The sequence below is a fragment of the Henckelia pumila genome, chromosome 3 (assembly GCF_033568475.1).
Source record: "Henckelia pumila isolate YLH828 chromosome 3, ASM3356847v2, whole genome shotgun sequence".
Lineage (NCBI taxonomy): Eukaryota > Viridiplantae > Streptophyta > Magnoliopsida > Lamiales > Gesneriaceae > Henckelia > Henckelia pumila.
The window spans coordinates 149,480,585-149,492,606 of NC_133122.1; the positions used below are offsets into that span (position 1 = coordinate 149,480,585).

A 12,022-nucleotide genomic window follows, 5' to 3' on the forward strand; every position below is an offset into this window, starting at 1 on the left:
TAATAACTACTTTTGTATGTCAAGATGACATCAATTTTCTTCTTCATTTTACCCCTGTTCGTTGAGAGTTTTCTGCACAGCTTCCCTTTTTTTTTTTAAGGCAAATGAAAAATTAACATTTTGACAACTTCCATAATTCTAATTTCATCTCACGTCTCTGTCTCATATATTTCCCAAACGAACGTTCTTTTCTCCCAAACCAGAAATAAAAAAACAAATTTTATTTAAAAAATACTGTAATTTAATATATATTTATCACATAACCACATAGAAAGAACATCTACATCAAATAAGCAATTTCACTGAATTTAATGTTTCCGGAGAGAATACGACTAAAACTAAAAAAAAAGTCATAATTTCTCCCTTAAAAACTTAACAAAAACTCAAAATTGAACATATAATTGAACCCAAAAAAAATATTTTTATTTTGATTTTTATTAAATTTATGTATAATCTATAAACTAACCTATTATAATAAATTATTTTTAAAAATTTTCATCTATATTTTTGAACTTTTATTTAAAGACACACAAAACTTTTTCGATATTCAAATCAAATAAAAAAAAGAGAGAGAATAATTATTCAATAATATTTTACTAAATATACTCTAATAATACACATCACATATGTTCCAACGCACAGACATAAATTAGGAAATGAGATAAATCAATTGAGATTAGGTTCTCGTCCGCAATAATTGATCCCCTGAAAAAATTTATCTCCATTTCACATAAATAATATTCATTATTAATTATCCCCTCACCACAATATTATTTTATTTCCCCTAAAAAAAATAAAATATTATTTTATTTTATATCATCGAAATAAATAAATATTCCAACCCTTTATAAAATTTTTTATTTATTATAATCTCAGCCGACCATGTTAGCCATTTATATTACACCTCTCTCTCTCTCTCTCTCCTCAGTTTCTTCTCTTTTTTTTTTTTTATGCAAAATAATTTCTCGCAACAAATAGCAAACAGTCGATCATCATCATCATCATCATCATCATCAAAGATCAATTGAAGTAACATATCAAATTCAATGATGAAATAAATCCATTTTCACGATTTTTAGTTCCTTTATTTCTTCTTCTTCTTCTTCTTGACACATAAATATTTTCCTTTCTTCTGCTTCTTCTTGTTGTTGTTGTTCAGAGTGTACTACGTATTGTGCAATGAGCCCAGAAGACTCCTTAAGATCTCTGTCCCTAGACTACCTGAATCTGCTTATCAACGGCCAGGCTTTTAGCGATGTAACCTTCAGCGTAGAGGGTCGTTTAGTCCATGCGCACAGGTGCATCTTAGCAGCAAGGAGCTTGTTCTTCAGGAAATTCTTTTGCGGGCCGGACTCCCAGACGGGCTTGGACCCGATAAGGATGGGCCCGGGGAGTCCGAGAGGGCCTAATACTCAAGCTGTGATACCGGTGAACTCGGTTGGCTATGAAGTTTTCTTGCTCATGCTTCAGTTCTTGTACAGTGGCCAAGTTTCGATTGTTCCTCAGAAACATGAGCCCAGGCCTAATTGTGGGGAGAGGGGTTGCTGGCATACGCATTGCACCTCCGCCGTTGATCTTGCTCTTGATACTCTTGCAGCCGCTAGATCTTTTGGTGTGGAACAGCTTGCTTTGCTCACTCAGGTTCATTTCCGATCCATTTTTCAATTTCATCTTCTTATTATATATTAAATGGTGTCTTGACTTTCCTTTTTCTCTCTTTTTTTTGTTTGGGGTTGGTTGATTGATTTATTTTATTCTTTTTGTTTGTGGGTTCTAATTTTTTAGACAAAAAAAAAACATATCAATTTTGGTTTCAAGAACTTGGATGGTAGCTTCCAGTTTATGTTGGTCCATGGGGGGAATGAGCTTAATAGATCATCAGTCATGAAATTTTCTTTTCATGAATCTGATGTGGGGTTTCTATTAATGATCTCAAACAAATCTACTTCTTTTGGTCATTCTTGTGACTCTTTTTTTTTTTTTTTTTTCCCTTTTTCCTGTAATAATTCTTGGTCTGCAGCATATATGCATATTCTGTTGCAAAAGTGGGATCGATGTTTGGATTCAAAATTTTCTTTCACATTTCAAGCTCACAAAACATGTATTCAACGTTGTGTTCTTCCACTGATCTTCTTGTCATTTTTAGCAAAGGTGTCTTGACAAGTCCTCATCTTGATTTCATGTAACATTACTTTCTTCAAATTGCTAAAGTTTTTTTTTTATCTCTTGGGTTGATCACTAGTCTTGTCTACCACAGTGATATATCCCCTCCAAACCCAACTTTCCTAATTTGGTTTTAAAGATGAAAGTAAAATCTTCCCATTTGTACTTCAAGGGCTTAGCTATAATTCACACACATATATATATATGCCCTACTAAATAGTATCAAACTATCATTAATTAAAGACCCAATTAATCTTTTTTATTTATTTTGATCGGTTTGCAGAAACAGTTGGCAATCATGGTGGAGAAGGCATCCATCGAAGACGTAATGAAAGTGTTGATTGCTTCAAGAAAACAAGAAATGCATCAACTTTGGAGTACTTGCTCACATTTAGTGGCGAATTCGGGTCTCCCTCCGGAAATCTTGGCCAAACATCTCTCCGTCGATGTGGTGGCCAAGATCGAAGAGCTCCGCCTCAAATCCTCCCTCGCCCGCCGTTCTCTCATGCCGCACCACCACCACCACCACCCGCACCACCACCACCACGACCTCGGCGGAGACCTCGAGGACCAGAAAATAAGAAGAATGCGCCGGGCCCTCGACTCCTCCGACGTGGAACTCGTCAAACTTATGGTCATGGGAGAAGGTCTCAATCTCGACGAAGCATTGGCTTTGCATTACGCGGTCGAGAATTGCAGCAGAGAAGTGGTGAAAGCATTGCTGGAACTGGGTGCAGCCGATGTAAACTACCCCGCAGGCCCCGCCGGGAAAACCCCGCTTCACGTCGCCGCCGAAATGGTGTCGCCGGACATGGTGGCGGTGCTTCTTGACCACCATGCGGATCCCAATGTACGAACGGTCGATGGGATCACTCCCTTAGACGTGCTTCGAACCCTAACATCCGATTTCTTGTTCAAAGGAGCGGTCCCGGGGTTAGCCCACATCGAGCCGAACAAGTTGAGGCTGTGTCTGGAGCTGGTGCAGTCAGCTGCAATGGTGATTTCGAGAGAAGAAGGGAATAATGCGAATGCGGCGGCGCCACCTTCGTCAGCCACCGCTTCCATATATCCAGTACCGATGGGTGACGAACATGCCAGCAGCGCCAGCAGCGGTGGCGGCGCGGGCAACATGTCCGTGGCGGCGGGTAGCGGGCTGAACCTGGATTCGAGAATGGTGTATCTGAATCTTGGAGCACAAATGGGTGTCGGGAAATTGAGCGAAGGAGATGAAAGCAGCAGCCACAGAGAAGCCATGAATCGAATGTATCATCATCACCATCACCACCATCATCACTCCCACGATCAGTATTAATTAACTTTCCATCGACTACTTATATAAGTAAAACAATCTTTATATATTATATATTATCATCTTTTGAAATATAAGCAGCAGCTGGGATCTTGAAAATGGTTGTTCAAAAATTCATGGAAATAATTTATCAAATTATTATTTCGAGGGTTTCATGCAAGGTTACAAGTTCATAGCCCTTTCTCTGTTGCTTATAATCTGCGGTGGGTTTAATTTGTGGGATAGGACAAGAGTATTTATTCAATAAATTTTTTTTTTTATTTTTTATTTTACCTTCAATGCTGTGATGGATGGAGATGACACAGGTGATCAATCTTTTCAATACCTTCCTTTGTCTATTCATTTTGTTTCTTGTTGCAAATTTTAATTTTTTTTATTTTTTTTTTTAAAAAAGGTTTGCATAGGTAGTTTGAAATATCGTTATATAAATATATAATTTCTTTTCCATGAATCATATTTATATAATTATTTATGCTCATTGTAGATTCCGTCTTTAACTTGAGACATCACATTTATTATAACTAGACATCACATTGAGATGTTGTGTCAGAAAATTGATTTCATTATAACGTCAAAAGTTTAATGTTTCCACTATGCTTACATTCTATTCGAAGAAATGGTGAGAATGCAGAAGTAATGAAATTAACTCTCATTTGTTTTCCAAAAATGGAGACGCGTCGAACATTTTGATGAATTAAACTGATTGACTGAAATTTGAAGGGGAAGTTGAGATTTTGAATATCTAGCTGCATGCACTTGAAATGTTAAAAATTGATCAATTCGATCAGCTTCCAATGCATACTTCATACTTGTTATTTGCATTGAATTTTGGGCAATATATATATAAAGTTTTTGCATCACATGCTAATTAAAATCCATTGTTATTTGCTAATGCATACATTTATTTACAATGTAAAAGGACACATTTTGTGTGTGACAATTTTTTTGTGCATAAAAATGTTTTCAAGAATGGTTACTTTGGTATCTTGTGCTGGTAGGGTAATGGGATAATGGGGTCTTTTGGAAGTTTGTTGGGATGTTTTCTTTTTTATCTTTTAATGAGAAATAAATTAGAAGGTGGACATGAGTTGTCTTTTCCATTTACTATTTATATTTTGTATATTTCTTTGTGTCTAAAATAGGAATTTTGATTGGTTTTAAGTGTGTCTAAATTTTGTGCATTTTAATATATAAACATCATTTAACTTTAGGTACATTTCGATTGGTTCTCCAAGTGTTGCACGAATGTGACCACACAAATTAAATAAATTTATTTTATTGCGCAGTATATATCTAATATGCATTCCCCTCTTTAATCTTTTTTACTATTTCATGCTACAAAAGAAAACCCTATAGTTAGTTCTGTATTCTTTGTCTCAATCAAGTAAATTAATAAGTTTTGTCAACCATATAAACTACTCTGTTTGCCATTTCATACGGCATTATCAAGTATTAATTATTCTTTTTGGGAATGAATCATATTTCTTGCTACATAAATCCTTTGTTTCTATTTTATGATAAATAAAATTTCGGTTGAGTGTGTGAAGCTTGAGGCTTGGTCTCAAGTTCAATCTCACAAAAGTCTTTTTTGTTTGAATCTGCCTACAGTCTTTTAATTTGCGGATTTACATAGGTGAAGTTTGCAGGCTAATGTATACCATATCATGTCGTGTATTAATTCTTCAGAAATTGAGTTTCATATTCCAATTTCATGCATTTTAATGTATTACTATTACTAGTGAATTAAAATAATAATGCGCTTAATCGATCAAACCTCGTAAAATTTTTAAATACATAATGATTTTCAATTCAAGAATACAACTTTAATTTTGTGGCAAGTGAATAAAATAGCATGATGAAAAATATAGTGGACATCTTGCTTCAACAATTTTCATATTCGAAAAATCATCGATCTAATTCATGCGTGTCTGCGTATTTAAATTCATGAGCTTATATAAATTTTTTTTTTTTTTTTGAGGAGATGAGCTTATATAATTTTAGCTAAAGGCTTTTTTTTTTTTTGTGGTGTTTGGGATTAATTTTTTGACCTTACACGTTCTTTTCAATGCTTGAGGATATGTATAACTAAGATCTCTTTTCAACGATACATATTATATATATAGTATAAAAATAAAAATAAAAATAAAAAAACTTAAATTCATATGACTTTGTTAATCAATTATTTGGGAAGAGTTTTCAATTATAGAAAGTTATGTTGTAACAAATATATATATATATGCATATATATATATATATATATATATATGTGTGTTTGAATTATAGTAATTCATCTTACACCAAAATCTCAAATTTTAGACGAGATCTTGGATTCAAAGACTAATTATAACAAACTCGTCCCTCAACTCAAAAAACTAGTTTAAAAAAAATTGTTGTTAATTCTTTCTCGGTTTCCCCACATGAGGCAATGCATAAATTATGGTCATTGGATCAAATAAAGATATGAATGGTAATCTCCACCTGAGAAGTTTAAGCATCTGTTATATATAGTGCACGATTGCCTTTCGATTCCTCCATTTGTGTCACTATCGGCACACTTTTTAGTGAAAAATTATTATTATAGAAACTGATAAGATCATTAAAAGATATTGTACTAATCTTTTTTTTCCCTCTTTAATTAAATAATAAGCTAGTCGACACATAGGTTTATAGAGTAGATTAGAGTGGGCTTAATTATATAATTATTATTTAAAATGCTTCCACCACATGAGAAGAGAGTGGCCAACAGATTCTGAAGTGACGGGACAACCGCAAAATTTTAGTGTTTTTTCTGTAAACAAAAAAAAAAATTGATGGCATGGTCTCCAAGATTCTAGGTTATTTGTTTAGTGCTAAACGAACATTTTTATAGCTTAATCCCGAAAGATTTATCATATACTCACAAAGTTTGGATCATGTTCTAGCTAAAAAAAATATTATTTTACCATCCAAAGTTTGAATCTTTCAGCTACAAATTAGGGTTTTACGTTTCCATTACCCAAAAATACGTGACATACATTTTTACAGATGAGGGAGCCTAGTGATATTTGGAATCCATTTCACATTTTACATGTATTTTTCGGAGGACAATTATTGTATCTCAAAAATCTCACTTTCAATAATTTCATTCCTTGTAATCAAAGGAATCCAAACTCGTGACCTTTGTTATAATATCAGTTAAAAGACCGAACACTTGTCGGTTTATCAAAAATTAAAACTGATGGTTGCAACTCAAAATTTTTAAACTGTACAATAGCTCAATCACTACATTTCGATTACTCTACCCAACAAAACAATTATTACACTCCAACAATTGTGCATGAACTTATTTGATTTCACTCATTATTCTGTTTTGTTTGTTGGAAACCCTTTCGAGCGAAAAAAGGGAATAAAGAACAGTAGAATAATTACAAAGAGGGAGAGAATTAATTAATTTTAAATACATTTGTTTGGCCTTAAGTTGTTGTAGCAATATATATATAAAAGCTTGTCGACATATATACGTAGGGGCAACACTAGATTAGAGTAGGCTTTGTTGGTTTAAAAATGTTTTAGCGACATATCTCATGTAAGACCACAATAAAAACAAATGGGAAATGGCTGGCAATAGCATTTTTTTTTATAATTTATCAATATTAATTAATATATAATATGTCGATTTGTTGGTAAATTAATTTAGGCAGTCGTAAGACACATCGAACAACTTTATGTTCTTGGATTCAACTGAACAAATGATTACCAAGTCTTATGTTAACAAAGACAATTTAGAATGGTTTCAAAAAAAAAAGTATAAAGACATTTTAGTACAAGTTGAGTCGAGTAAAACAATGACACTGTAAATTTGTTCACAGTACTGTTGGGCCAAGAGCATTAAATTGGGCCAAGTGACTGTTGAGATGGGCTGAAAGGACCTTGTTAAGTCACTGGTTTATATTGGGTATGAGTATGATGGCCCATTTTGTTCCACGATAGAGCTACTAGTTTAATCTGGCAAAATTAAAAATGGAGATAATTAAATTTATTTGAAAACTTAAATTAAAAATTACCAGATTATTCAAATCCTATAGCAGCCTATAGACTTGCACAGTGCGGTGTACCCAACTAATATGATTTGTTGGCTATTACATTAGCATGGTCATTTATCTAGCGTGCACCGAATAATAGCGACAATATTTTCCCACATTTTATTTATATTAGCGTATTTGCACACCCATTGTGTGTGATGAAAGATTTGATTTTTTATTAAAAATAATTTTGGAAAAAAATCTAATAAATTTATAAGAACAAAAAATGAATGTTTTTTTTGGTTAAATATTAGTCATAAGTTTATGAGGAGTAGTTAAAAGATCATGAATTACATACACTATTTTTTTTCAAATAATTTGAAATTCAAATTAAGGTCATATCAAGATACAAGTTGGTATCTCTAAGTCACTCACACATAATAAATAGGTATGCTCCAGCGTTGCAGGGGCATAGGCAAGTTGGTAAGGTCTGAAGTGACGTGAGAAGAGATTCTCCAGCGTTGCAGGTTCGATCTTCGTGTGGAGCATATTCCCTGCTAAAATATTGCGGGGTATGCTCTGGGGGTTGGCCATATTGCTCCCTCCTTCAGGTCTCTGCCGCTCGTGCACATCCCTCGATTTAACCTCTGCATGAGCCAATGAACATATATCTGACTCATGTGGAATGAGGTCATCTTCGAGGTCAACCTTTTTACGATATAGATTTCAAACTAATAATCTTTAATCAACAACATTTCATTTCATCAAAACACGTGCGCGTCCATACACATACACATAAACATATATATGTACATATAATTAGAAATAACTCTCGATATCATATTTCAAACTAATAATATTTGATCAAAAACTCTTGGTTTCATCCGAGCCGGATTAAGGTTGACCGGATTCATATCCTATTTTAGTGTAGGTTTTACGGAAAAATAACAGAATTTCAGCTACAAGCACAAACTTATCTCCAACTCATTGATTTTAAATTATATTGATAGATTGTGACTTTGTTAGTTTATTACTTGTTATACTCTGTTCATATATTATTATTTATTTATTAAAAAAAACAGAAATACGATTAATTTATATTTTTGGAAAACCAATATTGTGAAGTCAATGAAGTCTAGAAATCAAAAACAAACTCTTCACCAAAAAAGCAAATATCTTGGAATGGTAGAAATGCAAATCAAACTTGGGCACCTCCATCTCCCATTGGCAAAATGAATGAACACTCCCAATAGACATATATATATATATATATAAAGGCAGTGGTTGTGTATAATATTGGTAAAGAAGAGAGAGATGGCAAAATTGTTCATAAATCAAGCAAAACAATACGCGGAGGGGCGACCCAGTTACCCTCAGGAACTCTTCAATTTCATCGCATCAAAGACGCCGTGTCACCATCTTGCTTGGGATGTCGGCACGGGAACCGGCCAAGCCGCCGCATCGGTTAGCTCCATCTCCATCTCTGTCTCTCTCTTTCGTTACAAATTCAAATTACATAAAATTATCGAATGTTGTGTATGTATTTAGAAAATGCATTCTAAGAGTTCGCTGTTTTTAAAACTAAATTCTTGTGCTGTTGTTCCAAAAAAAAATCCAACACAGCTTGCAAACATTTACAAGAAGGTGATAGCAACAGACACAAGCCCAAAACAACTAGAATTGGCAACCAACCTCCCCAACATAACATACAAATGCACTTCTCCAAACATGTCCGTTTCCGAGCTCGAATCCCAGATCGGATCCCGAGCAAGTGTCGATTTGGTAACTATAGCTCAGGCCATGCACTGGTTTGATCTCCCTACATTCTATAAACATGTCAAATGGATTCTCAAAAGCCCAAACGGGGTCGTTGCCGCATGGTGCTACACCACACCTGAAGTTAACCCGAGCGTGGACTCGGTGTTCCAAAGATTCTACCACATTGATGTAGATCCGTTCTGGGAGCCGGCTAGGAAACTGGTGGACCAGAAGTATGAAACCATCGAGTTTCCATTTGAGGCTGTGGATGGACTCGAGAACAACGGACCATTTCGGTTTAACTCGGAGAAGTTGATGGACTTGGGGGCTTATTTCACTTATTTAAGGTCGTGGTCTGCTTACCAAACTGCCAAGGAAAAAGGCGTGGAACTTTTGAGAGATGAAGTTGTTGAAGATTTCAAGAGGACTTGGAATGAAGATGGTAAGATGGAGAAGGTTGTTACCTTTCCTGTTTATTTGAGGATTGGAAAAGTTGGCTCCTCTCAAATTGAATGAGTGCATTGATTTACATTTACTTTCTTTCATGTATAACTTATGATGTACTTGGAGATAGACTTTATATATGTATGATCCCCCGTGCAATAAATGTAGGAGCAACACATAAATTTGATTTATCCATCTCAATAAAGACTAAGATTACCTGCCAGTGATTTGACAATAGTATTAAACGAAGCCTAGAAACAAGAAAAAACCTTCAGTTTCACCTTGTAAACGATGAAGAAATGATTCAAGAATTTCGTATTTGCAAGTCCTATAGTAAAGGGGCATTAAACTCAGATGAATATGGAACGAAATGAAAGGATCGTCTATTAACATGAGAGAGTAAATGAAACAATAGGTAGCATTTACACATTGCTTGATTTCATGCACTCTTTATTGGTTAATGCTGTTGAATTGAACGGAAAAAAAGAACAGCCACAGCTACACAACATTGATATTTTGAACAATTATACACAAACACAGCAACCTCACATACAGATATATAATCACCAGCAATTGCCAAACAAATGGTGTAAATTTGTGAGCAATTGAACTCAAGGGCAACAAACCAGGCACCGAGTCAATCCATTCTCGTTGCACTCGGGGCACCTACTCAAAGTCCCTTCTTCATCATCATAAACCTTCCGGCTCCCATTGCAATTTGAGCAAGGCACAAACCTCACATCCCCACAACTCTCGCACACGAATCCCGAATCCATAACCGGAAAACCTTTCAAAAGCTTAGCCAATTCTCCCGTTTCATTGAGCTGCTTAATCTCCTCAGCCCCACCAATGTGATGCCCTCTAACAAACACTTGCGGCAATCCCACCGCCGCCTTCCCTTTCAATGCGTCCTGCAACTCCTTCCTATATGATCGATCCATCGAAATATCCCTTTCGTCCACGCACACTCGAAAGCCACTCAAGATCACTCGAACCATACAACAATCCTCATAAGTTTTCCTAATGCCCCTCAAGCTAGTATAATACAACACAATCCTGTCCTCAGGACCAGATAAGTCACAAGATTCATCACTATCAACTAAAGACTCAACCTTTTCTGGCTTCGAAATGCCATTCCCACAACTTGATACTCCGTCATCAGACTCGAATTTCAACAGCGATGATTCATCGGATAAATGCTTCCACAGAGGCTTACATTTCGATTCCTCAACAAATTCATAGGAACTCACAATTTCAGTGTCATCCACCTCTGCTTTACCTGGATTTCTTGGGTAGCCCACCATGTGAAAATCAAACTCCACTTCATCAAGGCCTTCCATGAGCTCCCAAGTATTGATAACCGAATCTGGAGAAAGAGGGTCCTCAGAACTCCCAAAATCTTGAACCTTTTTGGCCGGGAGCTCTGGATTATCAAAATCTTGGGCGTTGAAGCTGGGGTCCGGCGGGTCAATGAGCACAAGAGATCCATAAGTAGTGGAGGTGAGTGAAACAAAGTGATTGGAATCTCCTTTCCTCAAAGGTGGATGATGGATTAAAGGGGTGGGAAGAGATAAGGTCCTCGAAACAGGAGTAGAAGAAGGTTCCGAAAATGAGTAATAAGGAGACAAAGACTGCGAATTACAATGAGTTGGGGAAGAATTGGAGGAGGGATTCTTGCTTTGAGTTATGAAATTTGCTGGACAAGAAGCTGTGCAGCCCATTATAACGATCAAGAATCAAACTTGCAAAACAATCAGATCAAGACAATGAAAGCTAACCCCTTTACTTCCGCAGATCACAATTACAAACTACGATCGCTGAGTCTCGCTTTGTTTCATTAAATTTTCTGCAAATTCAGTCAACTATGTAGTTGGGATTTTGAAGAGAGATTTGGAGGCCACCGTAAGAGACGTTTGGTGGGAGGGATTGTCGGTCCGGGTGGGGAGAGGGGAGGAGCAAACGGGGATTTAATGCAGGATTAAATGTCAAGGAAGAAAAATAATCATCGAGAAAGTGTCGAATAGAGCAAGTGCGAGAAATTCATCCAAAGAAAAATTATCAATAAATATTTCTTTATTTTTTGGACACAAATTCTGGGAAATGATTTTATCTTTTAATATATAAAAAATATTTACTTACGAAACGTAATATATTTAAGGAGTGTTTGCAAAAGATTATGCTTGTGTATAAATGATTAAATGTATAGATTATAAAAAAAAGTTTAGAAAAATCAAAAGTTGGTAGTGTTTGAAAACAAATGTGAAAATCTAAAAATCAAAGTTGGGTAGTGGTTGATAAATAAGTGATTAGAATGATTTTATTATTGAATTTTTTTAATAGAATCACT

General features: G+C 35.3%; 3 protein-coding genes across 3 annotated transcripts; 2 read left to right on the forward strand and 1 right to left on the reverse strand.

Annotated features, from left to right (window-relative positions):
* The first annotated feature begins 909 nt into the window (after positions 1-909).
* LOC140891595 (BTB/POZ domain and ankyrin repeat-containing protein NBCL-like) lies at positions 910-3,731 on the forward strand. The gene is made up of 3 exons (XM_073300179.1): positions 910-1,029; positions 1,160-1,641; positions 2,447-3,731. The coding sequence occupies exons 2-3, from the start codon at positions 1,180-1,182 to the stop codon at positions 3,473-3,475; spliced, it is 1,491 nt and encodes a 496-aa protein (XP_073156280.1). The 5' UTR covers positions 910-1,029; positions 1,160-1,179; the 3' UTR covers positions 3,476-3,731.
* Positions 3,732-8,739: 5,008 nt separating this feature from the next.
* On the forward strand, positions 8,740-9,866 carry LOC140887509 (uncharacterized). The gene is made up of 2 exons (XM_073294773.1): positions 8,740-8,937; positions 9,097-9,866. Exons 1-2 carry the CDS (start codon positions 8,788-8,790, stop codon positions 9,745-9,747), a joined length of 801 nt encoding a protein of 266 aa, XP_073150874.1. The 5' UTR covers positions 8,740-8,787; the 3' UTR covers positions 9,748-9,866.
* Positions 9,867-10,027: 161 nt separating this feature from the next.
* Positions 10,028-11,654, reverse strand: LOC140887508 (uncharacterized protein At5g39865-like). The gene has a single exon (XM_073294771.1). It carries the CDS (start codon positions 11,394-11,396, stop codon positions 10,287-10,289), a length of 1,110 nt encoding a protein of 369 aa, XP_073150872.1. The 5' UTR covers positions 11,397-11,654; the 3' UTR covers positions 10,028-10,286.
* Between the last annotated feature and the right edge of the window lie 368 nt (positions 11,655-12,022).

Excerpts from the sequence above, each read along its gene's own strand:
- LOC140887509 (XM_073294773.1), top strand. The coding sequence starts at position 8,788 with ATGGCAAAATTGTTCATAAATCAAGCAAAACAATACGCGGAGGGGCGA. Across the intron at positions 8,938-9,096 it reads CCGGCCAAGCCGCCGCATCG|CTTGCAAACATTTACAAGAA; the intron begins GTTAGCTCCATC and ends AATCCAACACAG.
- LOC140887508 (XM_073294771.1), bottom strand. The coding sequence starts at position 11,396 with ATGGGCTGCACAGCTTCTTGTCCAGCAAATTTCATAACTCAAAGCAAG.
- LOC140891595 (XM_073300179.1), top strand. The coding sequence starts at position 1,180 with ATGAGCCCAGAAGACTCCTTAAGATCTCTGTCCCTAGACTACCTGAAT. Across the intron at positions 1,642-2,446 it reads AGCTTGCTTTGCTCACTCAG|AAACAGTTGGCAATCATGGT; the intron begins GTTCATTTCCGA and ends ATCGGTTTGCAG.